Source organism: the organism of the source record quoted next, unplaced genomic scaffold (assembly GCF_019419815.1).
Source record: "Pyrus x bretschneideri cultivar Hongxiangsu unplaced genomic scaffold, Pyrus_bretschneideri_v1 Contig7, whole genome shotgun sequence".
NCBI lineage: Eukaryota > Viridiplantae > Streptophyta > Magnoliopsida > Rosales > Rosaceae > Pyrus > Pyrus x bretschneideri.
In genome coordinates this window covers 5,534,286-5,547,437 of record NW_025999809.1, presented here as the reverse complement: position 1 = coordinate 5,547,437, position 13,152 = coordinate 5,534,286, and the positions used below count along the sequence as shown (strand labels likewise).

Here is a 13,152-nt window from a genome sequence, read left to right as displayed (position 1 = left end):
TAAGAAATATGTTTTATGTTATTTTGTTAAAAGTCAATGATAAGTTAATTGGGTAGACAAAAATGTACATAAGATTCTCCTTCTAAAACCGTCCAATAAATTTCACATGTAAACTTACTTGCACACAAAAGAGTCGCTTTCATGGGCTGGTCCTCTACCCTATTTAAGCATATGGAAAATGAAATTTAATTTGGTGACTATGACATGATGCATGTGATAAGTCAATGGTAAATAGTAATGAGGGAGGGAGGAAATAAAGGGTATGCCTTTATCTTGCTCCTTTTTTATAGGAGAAACTCTTTAAAGTAATCATCTATACTGGAATAATTTTCTTCAAGTTATAAAAAAATTTAGTCCCAATTTGGGAATCAGTTATGTATTGAAATAAATTATGTATGGTACTAATAAATTTTTTTTTTTTGGTCTGATTGAACGAAACCCGTCTCCACATAGATATAACCGTCATTGGGGACAAAAATATGCAAGAAGTAAAATACCTAACGCTCAAGAAATCCTATTTGAGAAATACAACATTCATTAGGGATAAATAAGTCAATATAATATTTAAGTTATGTACATACAAAGATATGCCAGAAATAAGATACTTAGCTTCCAAAGAATCCAATTTAGGAATATGCACAACATTCATTAATTAATGATAAATAAGTAAATCATATGGTATCTAAACTAAGTAATTCTATGGCACCCATGTCACTTTGGGTAAATACTGATAACTCTTGGATGAAGTATTAGAACGAAAAAATCCATTAGATAATGAACTGTTGGTTCAAAGCCATCTCTGGCGATGAATTAACAATTTGAAATATCTTTAATGATTCTTCTGGCATTACGACCTTTATCACAACGATGATATCCATAGACCAAATTATTTTGTGGATTGGATTTCACTTGACTGTCTATGGTTCTAAGGGAAGGAATTTACTCCTCATATTCCGACTGGGAAGAACAGATTGTTCAACAAGGAAATTTCGAAATTGAGGAGATTTGGTCAGAGCAGGCCTTGAGGGTAGCCGGAGTAGGGGCCCGCCTAAGGCCCCCACTTCAGAAGGGCCCCCAACTTTTAGGTGGAGCTAGGCAAGTCAGGGATTGGGGGGGGGGGGGGAGCTATTCGGGCTTATATGTAAACGCTGGAATCTGAAAATCTTTTGTTGCAGGGTCAGCCCTGCGCGAGGAAGAAGACAACCCTATTCCCAATATCATTTTAATTGCACGATTTTACTTAAGATGGTCCCACCATCTTTTTTTTTTTTTAATTTTTTTTATAGCTGCACATCTTCTCATTTTCAAATAGTCTCCACCATCTTATTTTTACTTTTTTGCTTCTCTCTTAAATATCACCTTTATGTTTATTTTTATGGGGTTTTATTACCCTATTTTAAGATCACACCATATATATTTTTATTATGTGCCTAAAAGGCTAAAACTCTCACCTTTTTTGAAAAATTTCAAATTAATTAGTTTATATAATATACAATAAATTATTCAAATCCGCATCATCCACCTAGTCACGTATACGAAAATTACAATCCTCTTGACTCTAGTATTTTCCCTAGCTGTAAGATGTTGTCTCTGTAATCCAACCATTCATTCATTTATTAAATGTAATAAGTAACATTGTAACAATAGAAAATGATTGGAATTTGGCGTACTGGGTAGGGACTTCTGTTTTGGTTTGAATTGATTGAAAAATTAAATTATGTAAACTTAATAAGTGCATTTGCATCTAAAAACGGGAGACGAGTAATATTTGAGTAATGTTTGTATATCTTTTATTTTATTTTATATATATATAGATATATTAATTTTTAATGATATTTGATGAGAAATAGATTTTTCATGTATTTAATGATTTTTTTTTACACGTGTCAATGTACAAAGGGTCAAGAGTCAGAGACCCCACTTTGAAAGCTCGTCTAGGGTCCCAAATTCTCAGGACCTGCCCTAGGATTGGTTCGATCAAGCCGCCTAGTTTTGGAAACAAGCCATAGTGCAATAACTAATATTTTTTAACCACACGTCTATTAAATAATAACTTTTTAAAAGTTATAAAATTTGTTTGATCCCAATTTGTACAATTTTAGAGAGATTTTACAGTAGGAAGGTTTCCTATCCTTCTCATACCTTGTAAAAGATTCCCTTTTTCTGAAGCTTCTCGAAAAACCCTCACAATATATATGTAGCCCAAAAATTCAACCAAATTAAAAAAAAAAAAAAAGTCCAGAAGATATATTCCATTCTTGCAACTCATATTCCATCCTCTCAAACAACCATTCCTTCTAATATTTTCATGGCTGCAGAACCCTCCTCTTCAGCAAGTTCCTCATCATCTTCAGACCTAAGAATCATAGTTGAAAGAAACCCTTCTGAATCTCGCTTATCCCAACTGGACATCAAGAGCTGGCCCAAGTAAGTCTCTCCCTCTCTCCCTTTCCCTCTCTCGGTAAATAGAGGACTAGGCGCGATTAGCTCTCTGTGCCGATTAGAGTCCCAAGTGCGCCACTTTAAACCCTAAATAAGTGAGGACCAAAATAATAAAAGATCAACCATTGCTCACGAGGATTAGGTGTGATTAGCTCCTCAGTCAAAGGCACATAGTTGCCATCTCTCTCTCTCTCTCTCTCTCTCTCTCTCTCAAGTATATATAACTTAGGGCTTTTTTTTTTGTAGGTTTATTTATGATTTTGTTTTGGAATTATGAATTTACAGATGGGGTTGCTCGCCGGGGAAGTACCAGCTGAAGTTTGATGCAGAGGAGACGTGTTATTTGTTGAAGGGAAGAGTGAAGGCATATTATCCAAAAGGGTCGTCGGAATATGTCGAGTTTGGAGCTGGAGATCTTGTCACCATCCCAAGGGGACTCACCTGCACTTGGGATGTTTCTCTTGCTGTTGATAAACACTACAAATTCGAATCTTCTTCATCTTCTTCTTCTTAATTATTATTATCATCCTTAATCCATGATTATTGTCTTCTTTTGCTCATAATTTATTCATATTGATTATTGTCTTCTTTTGCTCATAATTTATTCATATTTTTCAATATTTTATTATTTTATTATTTTATTTTTCTAGGGTTAGTAAATTTAGTGAGAGATCGATATCTTGTGGTAGTAGCCTAAAGAAGGAGAACAATTGGTCAATGCATGTCCCATTGGAACTAATCCTCTTTACGTAATCGAGATCGCCTTTAACGTTCCTTTGACTGGTCAAATATGATATTTTAGAAAGAGAAAACCAAAGAAATTCATGATTCATCTATTTGTGGGCAATGATATTGACACCCGCCTGTTCTTCTGGTTTGGCACAATGCACCCGCTTTTTTGCCCGCTCTTCCGGTTCTCTCTTGTAACATCTCACATCGACCAACAGAGAGGAGATGATGTGCCTTATATATGCATGCCCACCACCATATAGTATAGGACTTTTTGGGAATTCATTGACTTTAGATTCCATTGGAACTCCGAAGTTAAGCGAGTTTGGGCTAGAGCAATCCTAAGATGGGTGACCTATTGGGAAGTTGCTCGTGAGTTCCTAGAAACAAAACAGTGAGGGAATGGTAAGCCCAAAGCGGACAATATCGTATTACGACAGAGTCGAGACTGGGATGTGACTGAATGGTATCAGAGCTATTATGCCGTGTGGTGCGAGTGTGTCGACGATGACGTCAGGCCCTTAAGGGGGGTAGATTGTAACATCCCACGTCGACCAATAGAGAGAGAGGTGATGTGCCTTATATGTACATGCCCACCTTCATATAGTACGAGACCTTTTGGGAACTCACTAGCTTCGGATTCTATCGGAATTCCGAAGTTAAGCGAGTTCGGGCTAGAGCAATTCTAGGATGGGTGACCATTGGGAAGTTACTTGTGAGTTCCCAGAAACAAAACTGTGAGGGAATGGTATCAAAGCCACTCTACCGTGTGATGCGAGTATGCTGACGAGAACGTCAGGCCCCTAAGGGGTGGATTGTAACATCCCACATCGACTAACATAGAAGGGGGGTGATGTGTCCTTATATGTACATGCCCACCTCCATATAACACGAGGTCATTTTGGGAACTCACTGGCTTCGGATTCCATCAGAACTTCGAAGTTACGCGAGTTCAGGCTTAGAGCAATCCCAAGATGGGTGACCCACTGGGAAGTTGCTTGGGAGTTCCCAGAAACAAAACCGTGAGGGAATGGTAAGCCTAAAGCGGATAATATCGTGCTACGTCGGAGCCGAGACTGGAATGTGACATCTCTCCTCTTATTTTCATTCATTTCTCTCCCCTTATCTTTGCTTTTTGTTTGCATAAAAAATTCAATATAAGATGTTGACGTGGCTTAATCGTAACCATTCAAGAAGAAGGGGAGAGATTAAAGGAAGAGAGAATCCTATTATGGGTCAGATCTGAGTTTTTTTATCTATGTACTATGTGGTACAAATTTTGTGGGGCCAAACACGATCACGTTGACATATAACGGTGAAGCTGACGAAAATTTATCGGATGTATAAAACTAAAATATAATAATAAGTAATGTACGATATTGAATTGTTTTAAAGAAGCTATTTATGGTTGTGACTTCACTCAGACATAAGAAGGTAAAATAAAATGTAATTTACCCCAGACAGGTATCTGCACAAGGTAGTGCTATTTACACACCTGTTTTTTTATTTTGCATACATCTTTGTTAATTTTTTCCAATTCTTTCATATGACAGCCAAAAATTGAGAGGAGTGTATGAGAGATAAAAATAAATTTGTTGATAGCACCACCCTTTACGCAATATCACTTGGAATTTTGGTAGTGTGCGTATTTACCACTTGATTTTTTATTTACAACCTAGACTTTGCATTACGTTACAACGTATCGCTTGTTTTAAAATTTCTATTCAGTGATGGTTTGGGCAACACAGTTGCTACATCGAATGTTTACGTGGACCTAACGTGTGCACCACTTGGACACAATTTAGTTTATTTTCTTAATTTTGAAAACAAAAATTAGAGAGAAAAAAAAAAAAAACCCTAATAATGGTAGTAGCTCCTACGCGTAGGCCCCCATCTAATCTCCCCCACCAGCTTCCCACCCCACACCCTTCAACATAACCAAATCAACCACCCCTCTCTCATTGCTTCCAAATTTGTGGAGTATAGCGGAGTTTCAGAAGTCGTGAATCAAATGCGACTCGATCAAAATTTGTAGTTGTAGGTGGTACATTGCTATATAATATAAAGTTGGGGTTGTAAATAATAAAATTTAAAAGTTCAAGTAGTATCGCACACCAGCAAAGTCCAAGTAGTATATGTGCAAATTCCCCTAACAATAAAGACTACCATTTATTTCTGAACAATTTACCCTAAAAAAGTTTAATTTATTAATTTCGACACAATATACGAATGAATTATCAAAATGAAAATTGGTTAAGATTATTATTTGTATGTGACCGCAATTAACAACCTTGATCAACATTTTGTCAATACAATGTCTCAAACCATTTAGCAAGAGAGAAACACCCTAATTTAATAACATGTTAGATTGTCAGATCAATGCAAAAACGTTATGGCTTCAATTAACAATCTGACAACCCAACATATTCGGCTACCTAGCAAGAAAGCATACCCTAATATCTAGTGATAGGGGAAACGTTTTGTGTTGGGAAGTATTAGGGCATGGACAGAGGGAGGTAAGGCCCAATGGGGGCACATGCCCCCTCTCATCCTTTTTTTTTTTTTTTTTTTTTCATTACGAATTTTTCAATTAATCATTCCCATTTTTTTTGCTTTGCTAATTATTCAATTAATCATATTAAAATAGTGAAAATCCTCTTTTAGTTTTTAAATGCCCCTCATGCACTAATGTCTAAACTTTGTTGAGTTGCATGCATTTGGTTAATTAGTACAAATGAGCATTAGATTGTCAACAATTAAAGATAAAATTAGACAATAGAGTAATAAAATTAGGCATTTTGTAATTAATTTTTTCAGCATTTGTAAAAGAACTAGCTTTATTTGTCCAAAAAATGAGCTCAAATTTTTTAAGGTGCCCCCTCTTAGTTAAATTTCTAGCTTCGTCCCTGTATTAGGGTTTCGTATTTTGGTAAAATGATGGTACAAGTCCAATAGACCAAAACGTTTGTTTGGATATGATGCTGATTTGTGCTACTACAATGTGAGCTTGTTTAGTATAATTAGCTGTTGACGCAAAAGCTGGACAAAAGTTTTTGGATTTTTTTTCTTTGGAATTCTAGACACAGAGAAGCAGTCTCCGTATCAAAATTGCACTTCACAATTAGATAGTGTTACATGAATACAAAGTCGACTTCGAACGGTCTGTTAATTGACCAAACAAGGGTTTATGTACAAGCACGAAACGTCAATCTCACTTTGTCGTCACCCGTAAATGCGTAAACTCCGCCATCCACCTCAATGAAGCTGGTTGTGCAATCTTTCAGGACCCCGACGCCAGCTTCCCCAGCTGATTAGAACTGTGGTTTGAGAGAAGCATGCATAGGGTTAGAACTATGTGGCTCCAACTGCAGAAGCTGTTTTATGGATTTGCTTTCCCAATATCTACGTTGCCATGGATCCTGCAACCAAAAAACCATTCAAACAAAAGATGTAAGGCGGACAATTACTCCCAAAATACGAAAATACACACTGCTCGTAAAATCTGGATTGCAACAGTCTCGGTAAAATGCATTTTGTATCGTCTGCAGAGTAAATTTACAGGACTCAGAGCAGGGGAGGTGAAAAAGAGATGCTACACGTTCTAGTCTAGTTTTTATAACTTAGCATCTTCCGAATTACTAGACATGGAAATTATAGAGCAATCACATACAGATGATACGACTTTATGGAAACTTCCATCCAAAGCCACAAACCTCAAACAAAAACCAAACACCAGTACTCGAAACCCTAATGGATTAGATTGAAGCCAACAAACACAAATAGTCAAATACACATCAAATTTTTAACCAATTGATACGATCCAAAACCATCTCCAGAACTATTAAAGTCAAAATAAATAGTTAAGTTCATAAATAACCCTCAATTTATGATACCAATAACACCTCCCCTCCCCCACCCTCCAAAAATAAACAAAAGCCAATAAAAATCAAAGCCAAGTTCGCAAATTATTATAAGGGTAAGCATGCAAATATTGAATTTATAGGAAAATACATCTACCTGAAGGAAAAAGGCTAGGCTTTTGGAGTTTATAATATATGCTCAGCAAGCAATTCTCTGAACCATTTCCCTCAATATCTGAACAAAGAAGAGGAATTCAATTCTAGTGAGATTAAATTTTGGAACGGTTTCTGAGAGAGAGAGAGAGAGAGATGTCAAAGTGAAGTTCCAATAGATTGCATGCGGTGAATAATCGAGTCAAATAGGTGGGGTGGGCGTATAAGAACACAACAGTTGACAACAAACATTATATTTTTTCAATCAACACATACACACCAACTTTAATTGTGTACCGAATGTAAAGATCTTCAAATGGTAACATTATCACCTGCCAAACCCAGCACCCCAACTTATGACTTTATTGACCCCTTATAATGACACAAGGAAAACTCATGACGAAACATGAAAGGAAGAATATGCTACAACCTTGCTGACTATACTGCAACAGCTGTATTTTCCTCTGCAAAGTATTTTGGTCCAACGGAATTTTCATCATGAGTACCATCAAACTGGAGTACCCTAAGCTTCCCTTCCTGCAATTCATAGAAAATTAGTATTGTAAATGTCAAACAAAACTTCTAGAAAAGAACAAAAGAGCAGTAGATTGATCATTGCCAGATTTCTGAAACGTCAGAAGCACACCTTGGTCCCATAAACCAGACCTCCACCAGCAAAGGGATGAAAGCAAGCAACATTAACCTCATCCTCTGCACTGGGAAGCACTCTCACAAGTTCCATATCTGAAACTCTGTAAACCTATATAAAAAAAGAAATGATGGTAATTAAGAGTGCGACAAAGTAAAACTTTAGGAACAATAGTAAACAACATGCCAACTGAGACAGTGCTGACATGTTAAAATATTAAGCAGAAATATATCTGTAGTGCTTTTCATTTTCCAATTAAAGAAAAAGGTAAAAAGAGAAAAAGTTCACTCGGTTTTGAATTTTTATTCATCACTGTGTCATAAACATTGAAGGCATACTATTACATTCCTTGAATGAAAACTATCCAGCATTTTACACTTTCTAACTTATATGTCTACAAAAAGAAAGCATATGTCAACGAATAGTATTTTTTGCCAACTAATACTTTCCCAAAGAACAAACATCAAGCAGAAAGTGAGATAAAATAATATCTACTCAGTTACAGAACAAGAGGGAAGACGCTGGACGCTCACCTCAAGAACAGTGTAAATAGGTAAGGTTGTATCCCCATCAATGACAATACTTTTAAGAAGAGAACCATGGCGTCGACCATAAGCCAATAATATGTGCTCAGACGTGGGGGAGAACTGCAGGACACAGCATAAACACAGAGGCTCAACTCAAAATATCCTTTCCACATCGAAAGCAAAAGTATCAGTAGTTGGAATTTACACTAAATCAACCATAAGTACCAAAGCAACAGGAACATATACAGTTTATTGTCAGTGGCAAATGACAATAGACGGTAGGCTAAACAGCTTCCAGAAATAGACATATAAGATTAAACAAAAAAGAAAGTCATTATCCAACTTAAACCTGCATAATTATTAACCATGAGTTTCGACCTTATCATTCATAGAACAAGAGGTCAAGGATCCAAATCTGTTAGAAAATGAGTCCAAGGTAATAAAAGCATGATACAAGGCACCAGTGAATAAATCGAAACAAAAGCAAATAGCAGTCAAATTTTCCATGAAACTAACTTGGATTGAAGTCAAACAATGTGCCGCTCTAATAGCCCGAGACACAAGTATTGAACCAAATCTGCACGAGAAAGTTGAATAACTCATAATATATAAGATGTTGATAAAAGAATAAAGGAAATAAGAAAGTTGACGAAAGGATTAGAAGTTTACGTGGCTTCCTCAAGTGAATATATGCGAAGCTCATACATAACTTGGTGCGCTGAGATTGGGTGGCGAGTCGGGGATGTTGCAATTCCAGAATCCTGACGAACTAGACTTTGTAGTCCAGGGTCAGCTTCCGTATGAGGAAGCATGCATGCAACACAGGCAGCTAAAAATCTCCCACAAGGGGAGAAATGAGCACCCATTTCACTGCAAAAGCATATGCAACACACAGAAGTTGTAACATAAACATAAGTACAAGCTAAGCACAAAAAATCCATAAAATGCATCTGATTACAACTGTTTTCAATATAGATGTGAGTGCTAGAAGATATTGTAAATTTGCAATCAAATATAGAGCCATGTAGAAGAATGAAGAAGATCACAAAGAGAAAGCTGGAAAAAGAAAACTAAAAAAAGGAATATCAAAGATGTTCACATACCTGCAAAGAACAGCATGGGGAACGGTTAAACGACATCTTTCATCATTCAGCATAGCAGAAGGATTTTTTATATCATGCAACCATACTCTTAGTTTTACAGTGCATGGTAATTCTGCAGCTGCTGCTGCAGCCATTAATGTATCAATATCAGACTGGATTCTACTAATAATGGGCTGAGCATCATTCTCATCGGGTTGTGTATTTAAGGAAGTACTATCCCCTGATTCTGATCCAGAGAAGCGGAAGTGTGGATAATGCTGCAAATCAGATCTTCCAGAAAGCCCAGATACACTGCTGCTTCCTGGCAATGCCAAAGAAGCTGCCACATCCGCCACATTATGAGCAGACAGATGCGACACCAAACTAGAAGAACCCATAGATTGAGCTAAATTGTCAAGCCCACCACGATTAAGAGGAAGCATTGAGGGAAAACTAGCTTGGCTTTGACCTGTTAACCACCCTTGGAGAAAAGGTAGCTCCCAGAATGCAGGATCTCTATAAGGAAACGTCCTATAAGCTTGCCCAGATTCAATAAAACCAGGATGATTTGAAGTATTTTCAACTCTATTATTCGCAGAATCAAAATTAGTCAAGCTTCCATGCTGGCTTCCCCCTACAGCCGGCATCTCATCAGTCTCCATTGCATCTCCTGTGCGGTTACAAATACCACTTCTGGTTCCATTAAGGAAAGAATTATCTGCATTGCCTTCAGCATTGAGATTGGAAACAGTTGGAGCTGATGGAAATGTCTCCATTGGAGAAATTGTGGTGGCATCCTGCTCTGCTGCATTTGCATCTGCTTGAAACTGCATTGATGCAGAGGTGACTTGCATGCTATTTGATCCAGCAGGCCCGTTTTCAGGCTGCTTTACTATTCTTGGATCATCTACACATGGCGGCAGGAAGACAAAAGGCAAGGACATAAGTGGTAATTCAGTAGCCAAACTAAGACGTTCACTAGAATCAGTGTTTGCCACAAAAACAGCAGGAGATGGATAATGCACATAGCCGGGAGATGTTGCTCGAGACATTGAAGAATCTGAAGAGTCAAGATCATTGACCTGCATATCAGTTCAATAATGTAACCTATACGATATCAGGAATGAATAATCATTTAAATACCCTTGGAAAATTACCTCAGCAGTTAAGAGGAATGGAGCAGCTTGGGGGTGAAAATGCACTGCTCGAAGGGAACGCCATGTTTTCAATACCATGGCTGGAGAAGAAGGTTCCCCATTGTATTTCCATATAAACAACTGAAACCATATTTTCTATGTCAGTGTTATCAAAACATATATACCCATTACTAATCATCAAGGACTTCGATGATATAACAAAGAACTGTCATAAAAAATCAACACCTTGTGTCCTGATGCAACAGCTAGGAGTTCCCCTTTGGCATGAAAAGCAATAGATGCAATAGGTCGATCTGGGAAGAGATTCATAAAGGGATATGAACTATGTCAGAATTCTAGGAAAAATACAATGTGTCAAAAAAAAAAAAAAAAAAAAAAAAATGCTGCACTACTAAATTTGTAAGACACTGAAGTTTCAGAAATTACAGAAATCACGAGAGCCAATACACTCTGATGTGTTTAAATCCCATAAGCGAACTTCATGATCTAAACTTCCACTAGCAATTATTTCTGGATTCAGAGGATGAAACCTAACCTGTAAGAATGCCATTAGTTACTTCCACGTCAAAATAATAATCACAATTTGGTGGTTGGATTTTGGCAGTACCGAAAAACACATGCCCCAGAAGCAACTACCGCAGCCATTAATTAATTAATTAAACATTTTGGACCAGCTAATTGATATATAATATTTCAAACAAATGGGATAAGATTATTTAATTTGTATCTGGTTTTTCAGCAGACTTCTATTTACATAGATTTCACTTTTGGCTAAGAAGTTCAAAGAGAAAGATGCAAATATTAGGAAGCAGATGAAGAATAAATAGATCTGCAATTGCACAAGCCATACGTACCACCCAAGGTGTCCTTCTATGGCCGCTCAAAACCTTTACGCATCTGCCAGTTCGGCAATCAATTATCTTTACAGTGTGGTCACCACTGCAAGCATGAAAAGATTTGAAATAGAGTCAAGATCAGAAATAAGTATTCAAATCTAAATAAGTGAACAAAATGAGATAACTTACTGTGTAGAAGCAAGTTTTCTTCCATCGGGGCTGAATGCTGCTGCAATAGTTGACCTTGGAGGAGGCACTAAATCACAATACTTGGCTGACAAGTGCCGCAGTGACTCTGCTTCAACCCTGAAAGATCAATGAAATAAAGATTCAATAAGTACTGCATGGCATCTTTGATAACCTCATATAGAAGGTACAAAAAGTGTCACACCCAAACCTGCTTGAAAAAAGTTAAAAAAGAGAATGGTTGGTACCATGAGAGAAGGCCACGTTTTGCATCTCTTGTTGCTTCACCCTTAGGCCCATAAGAGGAACTAGCTTTCCTTTTAGAAGTTTCTCCCCACCCCCTTCTGGGCACATGTTTTGCTCTAGGTGAAATCTCCCTTTGTGCTAGCAAGCCAACCACATTTCTGCCACTGAAAAAAATTAAAAAGTTCACTTGTATAGGAGTATTATGATGCTAATTCACATGTAAACTTTCAGTATTTAGGAAATGAAACGTTTGAAATAATCAAGGAAAAATTATTATTTCAAAAAATTACAAAAATCTCTCTATTTATGGTCGATCTTTTAATAATATATAATACCAACAATTCACACCAAGTAGTCAAACCCAAACCTATCGTTTTAAATCAACATCACAAACTGCAGCCTTGCAGTATTTTCCCAATTCCAGAGCCATAGCTATACAATCATTTCACTTCTAAAGCGTATAAGCGGTCCAAGTCCATCGGTGCTGATCCATTCTTATGCCCTCTGTACTTTCGATCATTAACACCGAACCGTCCTATGTACTCGAGACTACATCATAATTCGAACAAGCATTTCGCACAAACCAACAGAATTGGAAAGCTACATTGAACTTGAAATCTATAAAGTGCAACTAACCACTAAGACAGGATAATTTCAAATTAAACGAAAATAGAAAAACTGAATTAAAATATCCAACTTAAACTAAACACAACGATTATCGGATTGGAGATTCCTAATTACAATAATATAACTCAAATTCAACACTTGCAAGAATCAAATTTAGCCAAATCCAAAATCGCAGATGCATACGGATCGAATTACAGCAAATAAACAAAACCCTAACGCAATTCAGGGACGATCAAGGGATTCGAATTCTGACCTGCAGCGAAGATGCTCGAAGGACGGAGGGGGAGAAATCGGGGTCTGATCCAACGGCCGCGAAGGTCCTGCCATCGTGAGATCGGACTTCATGGAATTTCGCCCGAACTTGCGACCCCAATTTCGGAATTTGAATTTTGAGGAGAATTCTGTGAAATCTGAATCCGAGGAGAGAGAAAATTGGGGAGAGAAAATCGAGGCTCTCTCGCTCTCTCTGATGCGGGAAGAAGAGTCCGTTCCTCTCTCTTTCCCATGTACTTCCTTCGTCGATTTTACAAAAGGCCAAATGCGCAGTCGCGCTGCGTTTTTACCAAAATGCGCTTCTGATTCCCCACCTTACTTTCTACTTCCTAATTCCAACCGTCCATCTGAATTTCTCGAGGGTTCATATTGAGCCACGTCAGTG

General features: G+C 37.4%; 2 protein-coding genes across 4 annotated transcripts; one reads left to right on the top strand and one right to left on the bottom strand.

The window, feature by feature from the left end:
- Window positions 1–1,907: 1,907 nt before the first annotated feature.
- Window positions 1,908–3,030, top strand: LOC125472583. The gene is made up of 2 exons (XM_048574226.1): window positions 1,908–2,427; window positions 2,728–3,030. Exons 1-2 carry the CDS (start codon window positions 2,309–2,311, stop codon window positions 2,954–2,956), a joined length of 348 nt encoding a protein of 115 aa, XP_048430183.1. The 5' UTR covers window positions 1,908–2,308; the 3' UTR covers window positions 2,957–3,030.
- Window positions 3,031–6,211: 3,181 nt separating this feature from the next.
- On the bottom strand, window positions 6,212–13,027 carry LOC125472419. Of its 3 annotated transcripts, none has more exons than XR_007254369.1 (15): window positions 12,748–13,027; window positions 11,870–12,025; window positions 11,625–11,741; window positions 11,454–11,538; window positions 11,026–11,134; window positions 10,825–10,892; window positions 10,600–10,719; window positions 9,464–10,524; window positions 9,030–9,230; window positions 8,877–8,937; window positions 8,367–8,480; window positions 7,831–7,944; window positions 7,615–7,721; window positions 7,189–7,266; window positions 6,212–6,590 (listed from the first exon to the last, which is right to left on the bottom strand). XR_007254369.1 is itself a non-coding variant. In XM_048573830.1 (14 exons), the coding sequence occupies exons 1-13, from the start codon at window positions 12,837–12,839 to the stop codon at window positions 7,623–7,625; spliced, it is 2,403 nt and encodes an 800-aa protein (XP_048429787.1). In that variant the 5' UTR covers window positions 12,840–13,027; the 3' UTR covers window positions 6,212–6,590; window positions 7,615–7,622. The 3 variants fall into 3 exon arrangements, 1 of the variants encoding a protein (XP_048429787.1); XR_007254368.1 differs by having other exon boundaries at window positions 11,870–12,031; window positions 12,748–13,026; XM_048573830.1 differs by lacking the exon at window positions 7,189–7,266 and having other exon boundaries at window positions 11,870–12,031.
- Window positions 13,028–13,152: the final 125 nt, after the last annotated feature.